Source organism: Talpa occidentalis, unplaced genomic scaffold (assembly GCF_014898055.3).
Source record: "Talpa occidentalis isolate TD23 unplaced genomic scaffold, MPIMG_talOcc4v2.1 talOcc4.8, whole genome shotgun sequence".
Taxonomy (NCBI): domain Eukaryota; kingdom Metazoa; phylum Chordata; class Mammalia; order Eulipotyphla; family Talpidae; genus Talpa; species Talpa occidentalis.
The window spans coordinates 89,301,933-89,321,840 of NW_023605194.1; the positions used below are offsets into that span (position 1 = coordinate 89,301,933).

At 38.6% G+C, this 19,908-nt stretch overlaps 1 protein-coding gene across 1 annotated transcript in view; it reads left to right on the plus strand.

Moving 5' to 3' along the window:
• Nucleotides 1-19,908, plus strand: part of RAB3GAP2 (RAB3 GTPase activating non-catalytic protein subunit 2) — a 78,574-nt gene that overhangs the window by 44,370 nt on the left and 14,296 nt on the right. Inside the window, exons 12-26 of the mRNA XM_037496720.2 lie at nt 40-129; nt 1,204-1,343; nt 2,263-2,479; nt 2,895-3,038; nt 3,266-3,348; nt 3,714-3,778; nt 5,308-5,398; nt 7,211-7,338; nt 10,640-10,853; nt 11,168-11,265; nt 14,547-14,652; nt 15,294-15,454; nt 16,097-16,325; nt 17,966-18,139; nt 18,220-18,326. Of these exons, the coding sequence (XP_037352617.1) occupies nt 40-129; nt 1,204-1,343; nt 2,263-2,479; nt 2,895-3,038; nt 3,266-3,348; nt 3,714-3,778; nt 5,308-5,398; nt 7,211-7,338; nt 10,640-10,853; nt 11,168-11,265; nt 14,547-14,652; nt 15,294-15,454; nt 16,097-16,325; nt 17,966-18,139; nt 18,220-18,326 (2,047 nt within the window). The remainder of the gene's footprint in view (nt 1-39; nt 130-1,203; nt 1,344-2,262; nt 2,480-2,894; nt 3,039-3,265; nt 3,349-3,713; nt 3,779-5,307; nt 5,399-7,210; nt 7,339-10,639; nt 10,854-11,167; nt 11,266-14,546; nt 14,653-15,293; nt 15,455-16,096; nt 16,326-17,965; nt 18,140-18,219; nt 18,327-19,908) is intronic.

Consider the following 19,908-nt stretch of genomic DNA (forward strand, 5'->3'; position numbering starts at 1 on the left):
CTGAAATCTGATACTGTTTTGACATTTCTTTCTTTCCAGTGGATGGCTTGGTTGGAAAAATAAGCATGAGGAAGAAGTAGTCCAAAAGCAAAAACCAAAGGTTGAACCAGCTACCCCATTAGCTGTAAGGCAAGTCAGTCATCATCTCAAATTTTAGTATTCTTAAAAAAGTAATATTAAATTTATGATTTTTTCAGTGTGCTTGATGGATTTGTTGACTTCACAAGTCTTCAGAGCCTCCAAAAATCATTAATGTGGGCCAGTTTTTTCCAGTGGAATGTAAACTCCATGAAGACACTGATTTTTGCCTATTCACACAGATGTTTCCTGTCATTACTAGGTGCCCGTGTGATTAGTTGAATGTGCCTCTTTACAAACTTAGCTTTACAAACTTTACAAAACTTAGCTTTACAAAACTTAGCTTTACAAACTTTACAAACTTAGCTTACATGCTGGGAAATTAGTTTTGTGATAGCTGTTGGATAGCTGTTGAATTTCTTCCCTTAAAATGTTTAGATAGTTTGGCAATAAGCTGTATTTTTCATCTTATTTTAAAATATTTTGTTGCAATACATCGTATCATCTAAATTCATCCAAGAATCAAGAAATAAGCCAACTAGCCCTGTGCATCCAAATAAATGTGGCAGAGTTCGCCACAGGGACCTCTCTCAACGTGAGCCCTTCTGCTTTCTCTTATTTTACTTCTGATTCTAATAAGGTTGCTTATAGACCAAGAGCAGTTTAGAGAGAACTATTTGGAAGGAGAAACATTGTTGCTCTAGATAGGTATACTCATGTCAGCAAAATCAAACACCTAACAAAAAGAGAGTAGATTAGGAATAAAACTTAGACAAAAGATGCTTGTATAGGAGCAGAGTATTCTAGAATTTAGTTAACTGTGAGGAAACTATTTTCTGTGACTTAATGCTTAATCAAGGAAAGATAGTTATACTCCATTCTTTAAAATATAATGTGGTAGGTAGCTGTATAGAAAACCTATGAAATAAAATACACTATAATAAAAGCTTCTTTATATGCAAAACGTCAAGTGTGAATGGTTGATAAATCATTAATCTATGCAAGGTTCATATTTCTTTATATAAAAACAGATTCCGAGCCTATTTTGCTTATGCATTTCATTCCCTTGTTATATATTTCTAGATTGGAATTTGATTTAGTTTTTTATTTTCTCTGAAATACCAGGTTTGGGCTTCCAGATTCCAGACGCCATGGTGAAAGGATTTGCCTGTCTCCATGTAACACACTGGCAGCAGTAACAGATGATTTCGGAAGAGTTATTTTATTGGATGTATCTAGGGGGATTGCGATACGTATGTGGAAAGGTACTTACTTACAAAAATCAAGAAAAAAAGCTAATTAGCTTTTTACCCCAAGAGTTGAACAGTGTTATCCTTTAACTTCTAGTTGATAGTATTATTAAATCTTTTATGTTTCTGTCTTTTTTTTTTTTAAGATTTATTTATATGCATACAAGAGCTGGGGTGTAGGCCAGAGGTGCAGGGGTGTGAGAGGATTCACCAGAGACAGTGTCATCTGCACCTTTCTCCTCATATCTAAGAACTCCCTCCATTCGCTCTACAACCTGTGTTTTCCCTTTATCTGTGTATCAGCAGGAAATCAGTTTCATCTTTTTTCTTACAGTTTAACTGAACTTTAAGGGAGGATGATCCCCATAGAATTTTTTAAGGGACAGTATTTTATAGGGAGTAGGAAGGCACTGGGTTCAGGGCAAGGTACTCATGAAATTTAAAAGAATTTAAAAAAAAAAGATTGGAAGCAAATAGAGCAAAACATTAAGACTTGAAACCTTGGTGATTCAGTATATCTTTTTTTTTTTTTTTAAAGATTTATTTATTTATACAAGCACTGGGTACAGTCAGAAGCACGGGAGGGTGAGAGAATTCACCAGAGCCGGAGCGGGGAGCAGAACAGGCAGAAGGATCGAAGTACACCGCTGAGGCAGCGGGTGGCAGGAGAGGTCTGCACGCCATGTGGGACGCTCCTCTGGTGGCCGGGGAGCAGCCGGGGATCGAACCGGCGCTGCAGAGGCTGCGGGCAGCTTCGCAACCCAGCGCTCAACCGCTCTGCCACCGGGGAGGCCCCAGTATTATATCATTTTTAAGGCATTTTACAATAAAAAGATTTTTGTAACTTTGATCAAACCCCCACTTAAATATCTCCAAGTGCTTCAGAAGACTGCTACTGAACCAACACTAATTAGCTTTCCTTTTCTTCTCTAAGGATACCGAGATGCCCAGATTGGTTGGATCCAAGTTGTAGAGGACCTTCACGAAAGAGTCCCAGAAAAGGTGGATATTTCCCCCTTTGGAAATACTCAGGGCCCAAGTCGAGTAGCTCAGTTCCTCGTCATCTATGCCCCCAGAAGGGGAATTTTAGAAGTGTGGAGCACCCAGCAGGGGCCTCGAGTAGGAGCCTTCAACGTGGGAAAACACTGCCGGTGAGTGAAGCCTGGCTCATTCCCAATCACACTGCTTTACTAAGTATAGCCTTCGTCAGAGCTGCTGCGTAGATTGCAAGTTGCTTGAGAATTGGAATGTTCTTTATTATGGTTTTTCCTAAAAATATCTGGCATATGAGCAAGGAATAAGTATTTAAAAAGTAAGGAGTGTTTCTGAAACAACCCTGATGTTCTACCAAATTAAAGTTAGTTTGGGCAATGCCATTTGTCCCTACCCCTTCCTTTTGATGTGGAGATGCAAAAGGGAAGATAGCTTCCAGCCCCTGCTGATGTTAAGTGAGGGAAATGCTTTGTCATTGCGACATAATCTAGGGTTTGCTGGCTGTATTAAAGTCATCTTTTGACATTTCTCCTTGTGCTAATATTTCTACCATACCGGTATGTATTTCCTTAGGCTCCTGTATCCTGGATATAAAATAATGGGCTTAAATAATGTTACCAGTCAGAGTTGGCAGCCGCAGACCCACCAGATCTGTCTGGTGGACCCAGTGTCTGGAAGTGTGAAGACAGTGCACGTCCCTTTCCACCTGGCGCTGAGGTGAGGCTTCTTGAGTGGCTGCTACTTGGTGGCCCCTGCAGGCTTTTCCTCATTCCTTATTTTGCTGCTTGTTTTGCTTTGTTTTGTAGTTTTCATTTCTCATTAGACTGCTATTTTTAAAGTTTAAAGAAAAGAATACTATAAAGGAAAAAGAAAGTTGGCATGTGTCAGGATTAGAAGCACGATGTTACACCTTCTGTGAGAATTTGTTGTATTTATTATTTTAGTGATAAGAAGAGTGAACGAGCAAAGGACATGCATTTGGTGAAGAAACTGTCAGCCTTACTGAAAACAAAATCTCCCAGTCTTGGTTGGTATCCTTTGATAAAAGTAATAAAGTGTACTATTACATCACTTTTTACAATTAATATTCTAAAAGACAAGCCAGTGCATTTTATGAGCAGTTGCAACCCATTTGTGCACTTTTGCAGTTGCAACCACTTTGTGCACTTACGAGCAGTTACAGCCCCTTTGTGTACTTTTTATTGGGATTTTTCTGTAGAAAGAAGTGTGCCATTCAGGAGATTTAAAATTTGTCACAAGAAACAATGTGAGTGAACCCAGAAAATCTTTAGACTCACTGATAGTGCAGATGTGCATTTTTGTTTCTTTTTTCCCCCAGAACAAAGTTTACTAAGTAAAAAGTGAAAATTTTACTGTATTTTTTTTCTCTAGATTTGGTTGAAACTGAAATAAAGGAATTAATTCTTGATATTAAATACCCTGCAACCAAAAAACAGGTAAGTGTATGTAATATATGAACTGTCTTGCTAATTAGCTATTACATATCCCTCTTAAATTACTTCTCTAATTGCATCAAATGATGACAGGCTAAAGTCTTCTTTCATGTTTTTATTAATGTGCATTCTTTTTTATGTTCTCATCTGGTAGTTCCTAGTGTCTCTTTTCTTTCTTCTTTTAAATTAAATGATGTTACCATACACATGAATGCATGTATTTTCAACACGCACTGCATATATTCAGATCAAAGAAAAATAATAAACATGGGCATGACCATCCACCTTAGGAAATAGGCCAGGAACTCTGCAGCGTCCCACATGTCCCTCTTCAGTCCTACCTCCCCACCCCCACCCTAGAGGTAACCAGTGTTCAGAATTTTGTGTTTCTCTGTCTTTTGCTTTTATGTATAGCTATCTCCTTTCTATATGGCTCCTTTAAAACATGTTGATGCATTTCCCACCCTTTAAAGCTTCGGGTAAATGGGGTCATGCTCCATGACTTCTGTGACTGTGCTCCTTCAGCCTTATGTTTCTGAGAGAGCTGTGTTGATGGTGGACCTGTAGTGGACTCATTTACTGAGCTGTATGTATTCTACCCTGTCATTGTCCCTTCAACTTGTTTCCAGATTTTTTGATGTTACCAACAGTGATACTGTGATTATCTCTGTGCACATTTCCTGGTGCACAGATGAAAGAGTTTCTCCTCAGTTGACACTACAGAGTGGCACTGCGAGGCTGTGACATAGTTCAGCTGCACCATTCACATCTTAAAAGTGCTCATAAATGGGCCTCCCTGGTGGTGCAGGTGGTTGAGCACAGCGCTGTGAAGCTGTCCACAGCCTCTGCAGTGCCAGTTCGATCCCCACTGGCCTCGGAGCAACCCATATAGTGAGCAGACCTCTCCTGTCTCGCCTGCTGCTCCCCTCAGCAGTGTATTTCGTCAGTCTGCCTGTTCTGTTCCCCTGCTCTGTCTGTGGTGAGTCCTCTCACCCTTCTGTGCATCTGACCTGTACCCTGGTTCTTGTATAAATAAAATAAAACTTTTTAAAAAAAGTGCTCATAATGAGGAGGAGCATGCCCACTTGTGCTGTCTGCGGGGCTTATTGCTCTATTGCCTCACATGCCATAGTCATGTCAGGCTGGTTCCCTTTTGCCAGGCTTATATAAAATGGTACCTCCTTGTGCTGTCTCTTCTCCCACTCCTCTTATCTGAGCACCTCACAGTGCTGCCTGACTATAAATTCTTATATGGCACTTCAGTCCCCAGCGATATCTCTGAAACCTATTCTACTTTGAGTCAGAACCAGATAGCTAGTGGCTACTTACTTTATAATTTTTGCATGTATATTAGTCATAGATCCCCAACTTTTTTTTTACCTGTTTTAAAGGTCTCTTCAAAGTCTCTTCAAAGTCTCTTCAATATGGAGTTCCTTTTGCATTTTGGGTAAACTGTAGGCAGAAATATAAAACTTAAGAAAATAAAATTGTTGCATTCACATTACTAGAATCACTCAATATCTTTCTTCTAGGCTTTGGAAAGCATTTTGGCAAGTGAACGTTTACCATTTTCCTGCCTTAGAAATATCACTCAGACTTTGCTGGACAATTTAAAGAATCAAGGTAATAGGGTTTATACTGACTGGAAATTATGGTCTGTCTGCAGCTTTAATAACTCTGATTATAGAAAGCCATTAATTGTTATGATGCTATCATGTTGGATTAGTTTGAAAATAATCTGTATAAGAAATAAGGAATCTTATTTCATGCCGTAAGTATAGGGAGATACTTATTTTTCCCCTAGTCATTGTATGCAGTTGGTCTTCATCGAACTTTCTCTGAATGTATTGACTGTTACCTAATGTAGATATTTCCCCTTGGATCCCTCTGCTATGAGGGAAGATACCAGTATAAAATGATGAGAAGTGGTCATCCTGGTACAGCTGTGGAATGTGGTGAAAGCCTTTAGCATGAGTGCAGATGAGCAAGTGGCAGGTAGAAACAGCCAGTGCTTTTGCTGTCTTGGTCTTTTATTTAACCTCTTGGGAGAAGAGAGATTTCTGTAGACAGGCATTCTTTAATACTGTTTTGACCAAGATGATGATAAAAAAATATTTATGCTTTGAATTAATGTGCTGTTAGTATTCGTGGCATCCACATATTCTCATCCATTTCTCTCGTGAACAGAGTTAGAACTTCCAGAATCATATAGCACAGTTACTCCTCTCCATTTTCTGGTTCCTTTCTGCTATTGAAAATTAGTCTGTAAAAGTATTCTCTCTGTAATTGTGGGGTTGTTACTCCATATCCTACCCCACTGAGCTAGCAGAATTCTATTTATTCTAAATTCCAGCATCAATAAATTGTAATGTGAAGCTATGAGTCGTTGCTTCTTATTTTAGTAATAAAAAGTCAGTTTTGCATTTAATTATATTTCATCCAACTAAATGATTTAATAAATCACAACATGCCCTTTCAGGACTTTAAGCATCCTAATTCTGAGATACTTTTTTCAACATGCATGTGAAACTGACTTTTTGTACGTGGTGTACTTTTGCACACAGATTGTAGAAATGCCTCTTTAAGAAGCACAGCACACCTATAAAGCCCTCACCCACCACAAACCCCTCAAGGCTTTAACAGAATATAAAAACTTAATAAACTAAAAGTGATTTTGCTCTGATGGGAGAGTAAACAAACACCATTATTGGATTTCTAGAAAATCATTACTGTTTTCAAATTTTGTGTACAAGTGAAATTCCTTAGAATGTTCTGTGTTGAATTTTATTATGGCTATAAAAACACTGTTCATGTTACTCTGTCCTCACTGTGGGTTCTTGAGGGTGGCTAAGGCCTACCTTTTCAAAGAATAAATGTTTGGTTTTTATTAGATAGAAATATTCAAATTACTGTGCAGGAATGTATCAGAGCATTTCTCTAATATTAATCTTGAAAAAGTTTGATCGATGGAAAGATATTGTCTGATTTTGATTTCTTTGCCATCCTTTCTTGAGGGTCATATCCAATTTCTTACTAATTATAATGTTTTTGACATTACAGTGGAAATAGAGAGGCCAGTCAGGTCTCTGCTTGTCTGTCCTCAGTGTGTGGGCCTGACAGACAACATTTGAGTTACAGGGGAAGGCAAATATTTCATATCTGTTTCCAGAAATTTATTTAAAATTGAGTATTAAACTACAACATTTCTTATTTTTCCTTTCCCTTCTCTTGCCCCTATTTAAGAGCTCATTACTTCACTTAAATGTTTTTTTACCCTTGTGGAAAATTTCTTTGCCTTATTATTCTGTTATACCTTAGGCATCTCAATATTTAATACAGTAATTTTCAAGGAATTGTATAAGAAATTTAATGAAAGCAAAGCTTTTTATATCTCTATTAAATATGTCCTAATGTATTTTTTCCTCTGCCTTTTAGAACTTGAGTCTGTTGATGAAGGATTGCTACAGTTTTGTGCCAGTAAACTGAAACTACTCCATCTTTATGAGTCTGTCAGTCAATTAAATTCCCTAGATTTTCATTTAGACACACCATTCTCTGATGATGTAAGTAATCCTAAACTATTATACCATACAGAGTATTTGGCTAGTTGAATTTTTTATGATTGGTATTAAGTAAAATAATTTACAATCAAAGGTGTATTTTCTTTTTCTTTCTTTTTTTTTTTTTTAAAGATTTATTTCTTTATGCAAGAAATAAAGAGCTGGGGTATAGGCCAGAGATGCGGAGGGGTGAGAGGATTCAGAGACAGAGTGGGGAACAGAACAGACAGATTGACCGAAGTACACTGCTGAGGGAAGCAGCGGGCAAGTCAGGAGAGGTCTGCTGCACCATATGGGTTGCTCCCTGGCAGGCTGGGGGATCGAATTTGTGTTGCAGAGGCTGTGGACAGCCTCACAGGTTGCGTCCTATCCCCTTGCACCACCAGGGAGGCCCAAAACTTTAATTTCTTTAAAAAAAAAAAAAAAAAAAAGTATTCTGCCAAACAGAAGAGACTAATCTTTCTGATTGTTGGTAAATTCATATCACTTGCTCTATATAATAAAGTACATTTTAAAAGTATTCTTACTTGAAGTGTTTAAATAACTATGGTAAATGTTCTGTGTTTTTAGTCTATGAAACATAAAGTGACAGCACCTTGTAGTCTTTATTACAGTGCAACTTTCTCATTTCTGAGAGGTGTACACAAAATGCTTTCTTCCTTCCAGAGAAATAAAGTTTCTCTTACAGGGAATGCAGAGAATATTGTTCATTCTTCCCCTTGAATTACTCTGTGACCTTGAGCAGGTTGTCAAGTCTAATTTAAAGGAAAATTATTATATAATGATTTATCTGTAACTTTAGGTTTAAAGTTGGAAGCCTATTATTTTAAATACACATAATATGTAAAAAAATTTTAAACAGAAAAAAGGGGAGAATTTTTTTTATCTGTGATGGAAACCACCTATATGTTGTAACATCTTTTTTATGTGTGGGATTATGGATGGAGTTTATAAAGCATTTTAACAGTAATCTCACAGTAATATTCTATGATTACCATTACAAATGACAGCCATTTTTTCGTGATCTTTTATTTTTGTTTTTTTTCTACTTCTGCAATAGTACAGACTCATTTCATACATTGTAAGATTTGGGATGATATAAAAGTTACATCTACAGAATCGCCTACTTAGTAACTGATTCTTCAATGCCAGATTTTTCTGTAAGGCCCACACTATTGCTTTCACACCTTGCCAGAGAATGTTAAATATACATCATTAATAATTCCTGTAGAATTCATTTTCATTTGATAGCCCCATTATAGTGAGCAAAGATAAAAGAATTATGCAATTTTGGGCCTCCCTGGTGGCGCAGCGGTTGAGCGCTGGGTTGCGAGGCTGCCCGCGGCCTCTGCGGCGCCGGTTCGATCCCCGGCTGCTCCCCGGCCACCGGAGGAGAGTCCCACATGGCGTGCAGACCTCTCCTGCCGCCCGCTGCTCTCCTCAGCAGTGTACTATACTGGACATTCATGGACAATGCTGCTGACTAATTGTTGCTTCTCTTACACACATTGTAACCCTAAAAAAGACTGTCTCCTAAGACTACACCCTGAAATTGTGCCACCATAGATATGGTGGAATAAAAATTAAAAGGGGGGATTGTAACAGGGTGGTCCCCAGGAAAGGGGGAGGTTCCCTGCCCCACCCAAGGGAGGGTGGAGCTGAGCAGGAAGAGGAGAAGCGGCAGAAGAGACTAAGGAAGGAAGCAGGATGGAGCCAGGAGACCTGGAGGAGGCACATGGAGCCTAGAGACACGTGAAGAAACTGCGCTTGTCTTTTGGTCATGGACTAGGTGACACAGATGTGGGTGAGACCCGTGGGGAGGTGACAATGGCAGCTTTTATCTTGATGTTGATTTTGCTCTTTTCCTTCCGGGCTTGTCTGGTTGTTTGTGACCCTTTTCTGTGGGTCCCCACTGGAAGATGTTTTAGACTTGTGGTAGACTTTGGGGCCTTGTTCTGGGCCGATCCCATATGGATGGACTTTTACCCACGAGGGGATGGGTAACTTTGGGTGCTTCATTTAGAAACTAGACTCTTTGCCTTACCTGTATTGTTTCCTAGTTTTATTAAAGTTCCTTCCCATTAAAGTCTCCTATGTTTTGTGTTGATGCGGCGGATGGCAGAACCCATTTAGAATAGGCAGGTTTGCGGGGTTTGGGCTGCCCCTCTCCCTGTCCTATAACAGATTTACTTCTGTCCTTCTGCCTGCTCTGCTCCCCGCTCTGGCTCTGGTGAATTCTCTCACCCTCCCGCGCTTCTGACTGTACCCAGTGCATGTATAAACAAAACAAACAAACAAACCAGCAAACAAATAAATAAAGCATGCCTCTATAAAAAAAAAAAAAATCATTTCTATAAAATAAAAAAAAAAAAAGAATTATGCAATTTTAAAAATCATTTAGCAGATACACGCTCTTTTTTATTTTTAAAACATTTTTTAAAGAATTGAAATTATATTTTGCAGTGGACTTGTTCATATCCTTAAAAAAACATGCAATTGGTATGTAGGCTGAAAGACTTGTTTTGTACATAGAAAATGAAAATTCATATCTCAAATTCATTGTTTTGCCTGTGGAACAGACCTCATATATGCTCACTTGCAAGTTCTTTATAGCATAGAACTACTGGGATGTGAGCAGTAGCATTTTGTAGTTTATTGTTTTAAAAACAATAGCCTTAAGTAAATAAGAACTAAAACTGTTCTTGTTTAAGAATGCAGCTCTAATTATGTAGTATGGGGTTAGAAAGTTTTGCTCAGTAAGGCAAATCTACAGTTTTATAAGCATATGGGTGTGTTTGTATACTTGTCCCTAATTTACAAAGCCATGTAGAGGGTTTATATACAGTAAGGATTGTTTATCAGTGTTTTTTAATTTAGGGGGTTTGTGCTGCTTCATTGTTCAAGCTTTCAATTTCAAATAGTTTTTTTTTTTGTTACCTCAGAATCAAGAATTGCAGTTGATACCCTTATAATTTTTTTGGTTATAAGTGACGTTTATTAAAATTCTAGCATTTTAGAAATATATATATAATACACTTAAGAATCTTTCTGAAAATGGTCCTTTCAGTAATTATGTGGTTTCAATATTATTTAAATAATCTTCCAATCTCATAAATCTGAGAGTACAGTTTTAAGTGATTTATGAATGAAGCTGTAAGGAGAATACATTTTAGCTGTTTCGTTAATGAAAATGCCATCTTTTGCTTATGGCTTTGCGTTACATTTCATATAATGAGGTTGACACATATTGGAGATACATAGGAAGAGACATGGCCTATTTGAAACTTTTTTCACTATTTTTAAGGACTTGGCTGTATTATTAAGACTTGATGGAAAAGAACTGCTTAAGCTCCAAACATTGTTAGAGAAATACAAACAGGAAAACACCAGGACCACTGTCCGATTTTCTGATAACAAGGATGGTGTGCTGCCTGTGAAAGCATTCCTGGAATACTTAGAATGTGAGAAAGATGTGATCAACGTAAAGAAGATGAATGAAGAAGAATACGTGGCTTTAGGTAGGTAGAGTAATGAATTGTACTTTGAAGAAGACCTGAAGGCACCTACAGCACCTCAGAGACTCACTTTTTAAATTAAAGGAACTGAGGAACTTACATACTGTTTTTCGTGAACAAAAGATACTCTGTATGTGTGTACTAGGTCATAAAAGCTGTGTGAATGAGTACACTAATGAGACAGTGTTAGACACTTACAGTTTGCTTACTGCTTTAATCATGCAAATTAAACCATTGATTTGCTCCTCTGGGGAACTAGATTGTTCAGGAAGATTGTTAGTTACTAGTTGATCTGTTTTATTTTTTAATTTTACTAGGAAGTTTCTTTTTTTGGAAGTGTTTACATGGAGAAAGCGCCACTGAGGAGATCTGTCACACTCTGGAGTCTGCTGGACTCAGCCCTCAGCTGTTGTTGGTAAGGCTTCTTGTTGCTGGATACAGTTTTGCATACTGATGTCTTTCAGAAGGGTCTTTTTTTTTTTTTTTTTTTTTAACTATTATCTAAGTCCATCCATGTTGTTGTAAATGGCAGCATTTCAGTTGAAGAGGATTCCATTGTGTATATACACCACATCTCTTTTATCCATTTGTCAATGGATGGGCAGTTAGGCTGTTTTCAGTTATTAGTATCACAAATATCGTTGCAATAAACACATAAATCTATACATCTTTTTGAAATAGTGTTTTTGTATGGGGGGAGGGTAAATACTCAGAAATGGGATTACTGGAGTGTATGGATTTAGTACTTTTTTTTTAAGAAGTTCCATACTGCTTTACAAAATGGTTGCACCAATATACATTCCCACTGAGTATACAAGAATCCCCTCCTGCCACATCCACTCTACCACATTGTATTTCTTGTCTTTTGAATGAAAGACAGGGATTGAACTATTGATAAATACAATAACTGGGATCAATCTCAAGGAAAATACGCTGAATGGGAAAAAGCCAATCTTGAAAAGATCATACTGCCTGACTTCTTTTTTGTAACATTCATGAAATATCAAAGTTACAGCAGTGGAGAGCAGGTTGGTGGTCACCAAGGGTTAGGAGTGTTGGGGGATGATGAGTGTCTGAAAAGTTACAAGGATGTGGGGGGGTTGTCATGGCCTGTGATGTAGGGGAGTGCTGTGATGCCAGTGCGCTGGCCCCAACACTACGAGCACCAGAGATGAGTGAATCAAAAGCCTGTCATTAATAGTTATGGATGGGGGGCCTCCCTGGTGGCACAGCGGTTGAGCACTGGGCTGCGAAGCTGCCTCTGCAGCGCCGGTTCGATCCCCGGCCACGGGCGAGGGTTCCACATGGCGCGCAGACCTCTCCTTTGCGCCCGCTGCTCCCCTCAGCAGTGTACTTCAGCAGTGTCCTTCTGCCAGTTTTGCTCCCCGCTCTGGCTCTGGTGAATTCTCTCACCCTCCCGCACTTCTGACTGTACCCAGTGCTTGTATAAATAAATAAATAGAACTCCTAAAAAAAAAAAAAAAAAAAGCCACTGAGGACTCTGACTCCTCCAAAAAAAAAAAAAAAAAATTATGGATGGGAAAGAAGACCCTTCTCTAAAAATAAAATATAGTGCCCACAAACCAAAGTATGAAACTGAGTGTATAAGACAAGCATTTAAAAAAGCCCACGTGGTTATTGTCACAGGATCAAAGCTGGCCTCAGGTGGCCTCTGGAAGGTCAAATGCAGGGTCCGCAAGCCATGCCACCTGTAAGCTTCTGCCACACTTGCCAGTTCCAGAATACAGACCAGTGACATTTTTATGAGTCACTAAATTTCAATGCTTTTCTAAAGAAAGTAAACATATTAAAAGACTTTTAGGAGTTAGGCTTGAAAAAATCATGACCAAAAAAGTGATAGGTCTTTGCCCAAAATACATCATTATTGTCGGCAGATGTTATTTGAATTGCTAATTCCTCCTGTTTTCTGATTATTTCCTGAAATATTTTAAATGGTAGTTTTATTGTAATTATATTCATGAAGAAACTTGGTGCTTGTAATCTAGGTAGTATAATTGTTTACATTTAGAAGGTTTTCTAAATGCCCTATGCTCATATTTTTCTATAAAATTTATATTTGATTTAGTTGCTATTTTACTGCATTGTCATCTGTAATTCACAGGTGACAGCAGATAGTTTTCATAACATTTAAAATTTCATTATTATCCTCAGTGGAATTATATCAAGTTTTAGATTTTGTAATCTAAAACAGTCCTTCGTTTTCAGGAAAAATTAGAAAAGAAGGCTCATGCGAGTTTTCTTTTAAGTATAGACAGGCTTAAAGATGACTTCCTCCCTTATCTGCTAGCATTTCCACCAAGAGAAGGATTAAAGCATTAGAGATGTTAATGCTATAGGACAGTACCTGCAAAGGTCAGAGCTCATCATGCATTTGAAGCATCTATCAAGCGTCTGTGGGACTTTCTTTCTGATTCTTAGGAGAACCTTTTCACAAGTCTTAGACACTGCTTAACTTAGAAGAATTAAATTTCCCCTCAAGATTTCTATCCTTCAAAAATCTATTATTTAAGTATCATCTGGTAATATATCAATATGTGAAATTTATAGGTGAGATAATAATTCAATTTAGAACAGTTCAATGAATTTACAACATGAATGTTCACAGTATAAACAATGTAATGTGACATTCTCTGCTGTGAGACTTTGAAAGGACAACTTACTGTTTACTAGGTATGGGCATAGTTACCATCTGTATGCTGTCTTGTTTGTGTCCATGTGCATGTTTCTGTGTAATAGCATGATTTATCTCTATTCTCTTTATTTTCTGCTTTCATCATAACTTTTCTGAAGTTTGAACAAAATTTCCTATTGCTTTTAAGTGACTAATCAAAAACATTGTGTCACTGCATCCCCATGACTACCGTGGCATCCTCTGGTTCTCACTGACCTGCACACAAAGCTTAACTGCTTGGAATGTGTACAGCTTATGAAAAACAGGAAAGCAATCTAAGTTGTACTAAAGATGGCCTGGTTGGGAGGGCATAGCACGCAGAGCTGACTAAGAAGAGACAGGGAAGGAGTGTTAAGCAGAAGGACACAATTATTTTTTGGTTCAAAATTTGCTTAAGGTGGTAGACAGAGGGGGAGTGATTGATTGGCGAGAAAATCAGAAGAGTTCACAGTAGAAAGAGGGATCCAAGACATGGCATCTGATTTGTGTCTAAATGTAATTTAGCCTAGAGTCACCCTTCAGGTTCCCAGTCTCAACTTTGTGAGTGCTTTAAGATGGTTACTGATGAGGACAGGAGCCAGGTTTTGATAGGCACTAAGCCTCTAGGTAATGTTCTGCTGTCATCACATTGTCTGATATGCTTCATAGCACATTTGCACACGGAACACTAAAGCAGAGTCATTGCTGTTTGATTATGGAATTGTCTCTGCTACTTGTGTGGTCAGCTAGTTCTTTTAGCCTGGCTAGTGATTATATGCAGCAGCATTGTATGAGGTGAAGGGGAAGTCAGGAAGAAAGGACATGACCTTGGGGACTGGGGTAAGATCAGTCAGAATTTTGTGTAATAAGAGAAATGCACATAGTTTGATTCCATCTTTAAAAATAATAACATTTTCCCAGCCCAAACAACTATATCATTCATATACGCACTGACTTCCCTAGAATAGGCAAGGTTTTGTGTTAAGTATTTTTTTAGACTGAAAAAGATTTCCGTTTGCTTTCAGTCTCTGCTCCTGAGTGTTTGGCTTTCTAAGGAAAAAGATATTTTGGATAAGCCACAGTCTGTCTGCTCTCTTCATACAATGCTTTCCCTCCTGAGCAAGATGAAAGGTAAGATGCTGGTGGGCGCTGAGCTTAGCCTCTCAGGAATTGAGCCTGTTGCTCAAGTTTATTGTGTGAAATTCTACAAAAATGGGGAGGGAAGATTGTTTCTCCTAAAAAGAAATTACAGTGCACAAAGCATTTCACTCTGGAGATCCTTCTGTGTATTAATACAAAGCTCTTCAGACATTTGAAGTATGCTTTGTGAAAATTGAGTTTGTATTTTGTGTCATCATCAAAAATAATGTGACAGGAACGATGCAGTTTCTCACTCAGTGAGGTAAGTGGGAATGGCCTTTGGTGGCGGGAACGTGTTCTTTCTGACACGATGAAAATAGTGATCTATTGTGGCATTCAGTAGTAGTTCTCAGTGATGCTGACGATATTCCAAACAGAGATTTAAAGGCATCTGTTAAATAAATAAAATAAAAAATAAAGGCATCTGTTGAAGTCAGTCAGATGACTAACAGCACAATAAATTCAGAAAATAAGTATTCTAAATAATAATCATTATAGATTGATTCATTCAGAAATACACATATTTATCAGTGGGGAATATAGTTTTAATAATATGTTTAATTTGAAAGCTTGAACCCAAAGAATATGAACAAACTACACGTCTCTTTTTCAACTTTCCCTTTTGGCTGTAGTGTCCATCGAGGATACCTGGGATTCACAGTCTGTGTCCCCCTGGTGGCAGCAGATGCGCACAGCTTGCGTTCAGTCGGAGAACAACGGAGCTGCTCTGCTCTCCGCACATGTGGGGCACTCTGTGGCAGCACAGATGTCAAGCAGTACAGCAGAGAAAGAAGTGAGTGCAGAGGCCCCTGTAACCTGTGCCCAAGAGCAGCTTGTAGCTTTGAGTGACTCAAATGAGGTTCCTGTTAACCTTTAGCTTTGTGGTCTTCCATCCCTCCTGAAGACCTAAATTTATATTTTTAAGAAAGATGGTATCCCTTAGATCTCATGGCATATCATAGTTTTTTTCTAGGGAGCTGTGGTGTCAAATGATGTAACATCTCATTAGATGAGACACTTAAGTAGCTCTGTGGAGATTCACTTGACCTTGCCAGTCTCAGTAGTTTATAGGCTAAGTTTAATATTAGCTTAAGGTGTTTATAATGATGGAGAGAGATGAAATTTGAAGCACATTTTTTGTCAAGTGCTTTCTCAGGAGATATCAGTGTCTTGAATTGGTAGGAAAAGCCGTGGCCCTAGTCAGAGGTGAAAATGTTTTGAGGAGAGCACTGGTTAGATCTTGGGCATTACTGTCGATCTCTTTGTATAAGTCTCCAGTCTGATGTTTCATCAAGCCAAGTGTAATATTTGTACAGCAACATTGGTTTTGCTTTGTACTGTGCCCTGACTACCCATCCACTCTCAAGTCAAGGCTTAGTCCAGTGCAGATTGATTCAGAACTTTGCCTGAGTCTCACCAGTATGTTTTCTATTAGTTTTCCCAAGAAGCTGGTGGTGCTGATTCGGAGGGCCTCACTGATTCCTGGGAGGCACTTTCTCTTGACACTGAATACTGGAAACTCCTGCTGAAACAACTGGAGGATTGTCTCATTCTTCAGACTCTGCTTCACAGCAAAGCGAACACTCGACCCTGTAAAGTGTCCTCGCCACAGGCTGAGCCCCTCCCAAGGCTTTCTGTGAGAAAGTTATTAGAAGGAGGAAAAGGTAACCTGAAGTTTATTTCAACATTTGCATTTATATACTTACATTTTTATGGTATGGGCTTTTTGTTTATAAAAATAACTGATACAGAATACACTCAGATTTTAAAAATTTTGAGGTTTCTACCACGCACTTCTCACTTAACCTTTTCTATTCTGATCTCGTCAGTTCCCTGCTCAGGAACCTTCCAGGCTCCTGCCGCCTGCCAAATAAATAGTAGTTTTCAAAGAATGGTTAGAGAACCTCAGAACTTGGCCCCTTTCTAACTCTTTTATGTGAGGTGGATTTTCCTCATATAATTCAACCAGAATGCAAGGTACAAGATACAATGCAGAAACCAATTGGATATTCCAGATCAAGCTAGAGGTTTGCAAAAGAGTAGCACCATTCTTCTCACTAAATATTTTTTTTGCTTTGAGAAATAGATGTTTTCATAAAATACTGTTAAGGTACACCAAGGTTATTTTTAAATGAACTAATATTTTTTAAAATTTGTTTTAATTTCTAATGCCATAAATATTGATAAATACTCATCTTTCGAGGCCCAGCCCGACTGCTACCTCCAAGAAACCTCTCACTATCCACTGTATCTTTTCTTCTTCCGCCTAATTTCCGTATCTTGATACTACTTTTTCTGTGTGTCATGTCCTACTGACATGGCATCATTAGGATCCCATCCTGGTACCTTGTAGGACTGTAAACATCTTACATTTTGAATTATCTGAGCTCCTGCCCTCTTTTTACCAGCTTATTAAGTATTTGATACGAGAATGACTATTTTAGGGTTTATAAATACCAAGGTATTTATAAATTTTTATTTAGCTTAAAGTCAATTCCCATTCTTTATAAGACTGTGACCGTTTTTAAATTATAAACTTACCACACTCCATGGTGTACCTGGTGAAAGTATAGGACACCATTTTAATATTAGCAGTAGAATCAGGAACTTGATTCTGGAGTGAGATTATCAAGTGATTTCAAAACCAAAAATAGGAAATTAGATCACTCAGCTCACTAATTAGTGTTGAATGGTTTTTATTTGAATCAAGTAGGAGAAAACAAAAAAAAGGTAAATTATGTTTATTTGTTTTAGATAATAAGCAGGGTACTTCATCTGGAATACTTTTCAGTTTGCATTTATAGTTTTTTGGACCATTTGATGTCTAAAATATGCTATTGCATCATGTTATTAATGAGCTGTGCCTAAATTTTGTCCATAAATATGCTATATAGGATGTAGGTTGACTATAACAAATAATGGATTGTCCTGAGAATCCATAAGAAGTATCAGTTATTTTTACTTTATTTAAATGAAAATGTTTTAAGGATAAATTCATCCCTTCCTCTGGTAAAATATATTTGAAATTTGTGGATATGCAGACATGTATATAGCATATGCATCTGTATTAATGTTTTGTGAGCGTATAAAGCTGCTCTTAGATGCAGGTATCCTCCTTTCCCTCTCATATTGGGTGGTAGGTAGTGACATTGCTGTGAATCTCATGACTTTGGGGTTGCTTGGACTCGGCACTGAACTTTGCGCTTAAATTTCTGCAAAAGGAAAGGCTGGCCATGCTCCGTAGTGACTCCCTTTATCAAACACTCTTATGTTTTCATTATCTTTCTTGTCTCCTTAACTCTAGGTGGCATAGCGGACACTGTAGCCAAGTGGATATTTAAACAGGACATCAGCCCTGAAGTGTTAAACCTGGCTAATAATGAAAGAGATGCAGAAGACCTAGATGAACCCAAAGAAGGTATTAGCCAAGGTTTATTCGAGGTGGCAGAGGTGGAGATGGACTTGGGCACCATACCAGGTATGGAGCAAGCTACCATCCAGAGTGAAGAAGATGTGGCTGTTGATTAGGGCAAAAATGAAATCCCTTTCTTCTTTCAGAGCTACTGCGTCTAGCCTCACAGCAGTTTCCCTGTAGCCTCGAGCCAGATGTGCTGCACGCGCACTGCTGCTGGGAGTATGTGGTTCAGTGGAATAAAGACCCAGAGGTGAGGTGCTCCTGGCATGCTAGCATTGGTTCTGCTCTGTGCTCGTGCTCAAAGTGAGGGACAGTCGGTCATTAATATAAACACTGGCTTTTCCCTTAGGAATATCTCCATACTAGAAGCTGAGGCCCTTTATGTCAGTCCTCGCTTACAGTCCACACAGCAGACCCATGAAGAATGGGTATTTTCAGTGTCCCCCCTCAAGAGATGAGAACACAAGGGTCCACAGAGTAGATTTCTGCCTGAGGACACCTGCTCAGGTGCCATTTGGCAAGGAGCTAGGCAAAGGTTTCTCTGCACCAAAGCCATTGTGTTTGCCCTACTCCTGATTAGGTGTGAAGAGTTTCTCTTTCCTTTTGCCTTCTTGTGGGAGAGATGACTGCCTTAGCAGAAAATTCTTAATGTCAAATTCATCATGGTAAAAGCCAGAGGGAAGAGGCTGATGCCAGCTGGTGTGTGATTGGTCAGATGGGTCTGTGTGTGTCTGTCACTTCTGCTTGTCTCAGAGGGAAAATCATAGCACCTAGGCCAGAGTCTCAGTGCTCTGCTTGGGCAGCATTTTCTACCACCTCTGGTAGCCAGGCCCCCTCCTAGGGCAGTCATGACTGGCCTGGACCCATCACTGCATCTCTGAATCTATTTGTTTCACCACCTTTTTCTTTTTTTTTTTTTTAAATAATAGATTTTATTTTTATATTCCCCATACAATTGCAACCCCCCCATTTTGACCCCAATCCTTTTTCTAATGAAGCTGCTAACACTTCAGGATTGATTCCAGGATCAAACAGATGTACAGACATAAAGTGGCTATTCTTTGCCTTCTCATTGGCCTCCCTAGCCAGTGCTCTGGTAAATTTTCCCTCTCAAAATTCTTTTCTTTATCTTCCTAAGCTAGTTCATGTTAACATGTTAATGGTAACAGTATTCTTCCTCAAAAAAAAAAAAAAAGTCACTTGCAAAGGAAGGGTCTTTGATCAATTAAACCTTGACCATAATGTGAATTTAGAAGAGGGACTCTTGACACCACTCCATCACCCTCTTCCATTGCCTCCCTGCAGCCTGAATGCTGATCATGTTTATGCAGTCTACTTAAAGAGTACCTGCCATTTTTCCTACATGAAAGAAGAGTGTTGGGACTAGAACAGGGACATCATACTTTCTAAAATCTGAATGAATTTAAGATTTGGGTATAAGAAAGTGATATTTAAGAAGAAAACAGCATTCATTTGTAAACTAAAGGCAACTTGCACAGTAGATGTAGAGCTGAGTCCAAGCTCCATTGCCACTGCTTATTAGCTATGTGACCTTTGGGACTATCTCTGAACCCTTTGTTCTCAATTTCCTCCTAAAAAGGAGAATTATTGTTGTGCAGGTATTGCAGTTTAAAGAGAAAACCAGCCTCTACAAGTGCATTGCCTACCATTTTGGTTAGGGTTACTCATTGTCTGGTCTTAGATTGTTTACATTTTAAGTAAGTAGCCATGTTTCCTTTTTTTCCTTGTTAGATATTTATCTCCTTGCCTTATTCAATCCCTATACCAGTCCTACCTCTTTACACAGAGCTTTACTGAGCTGAAAGCAATTA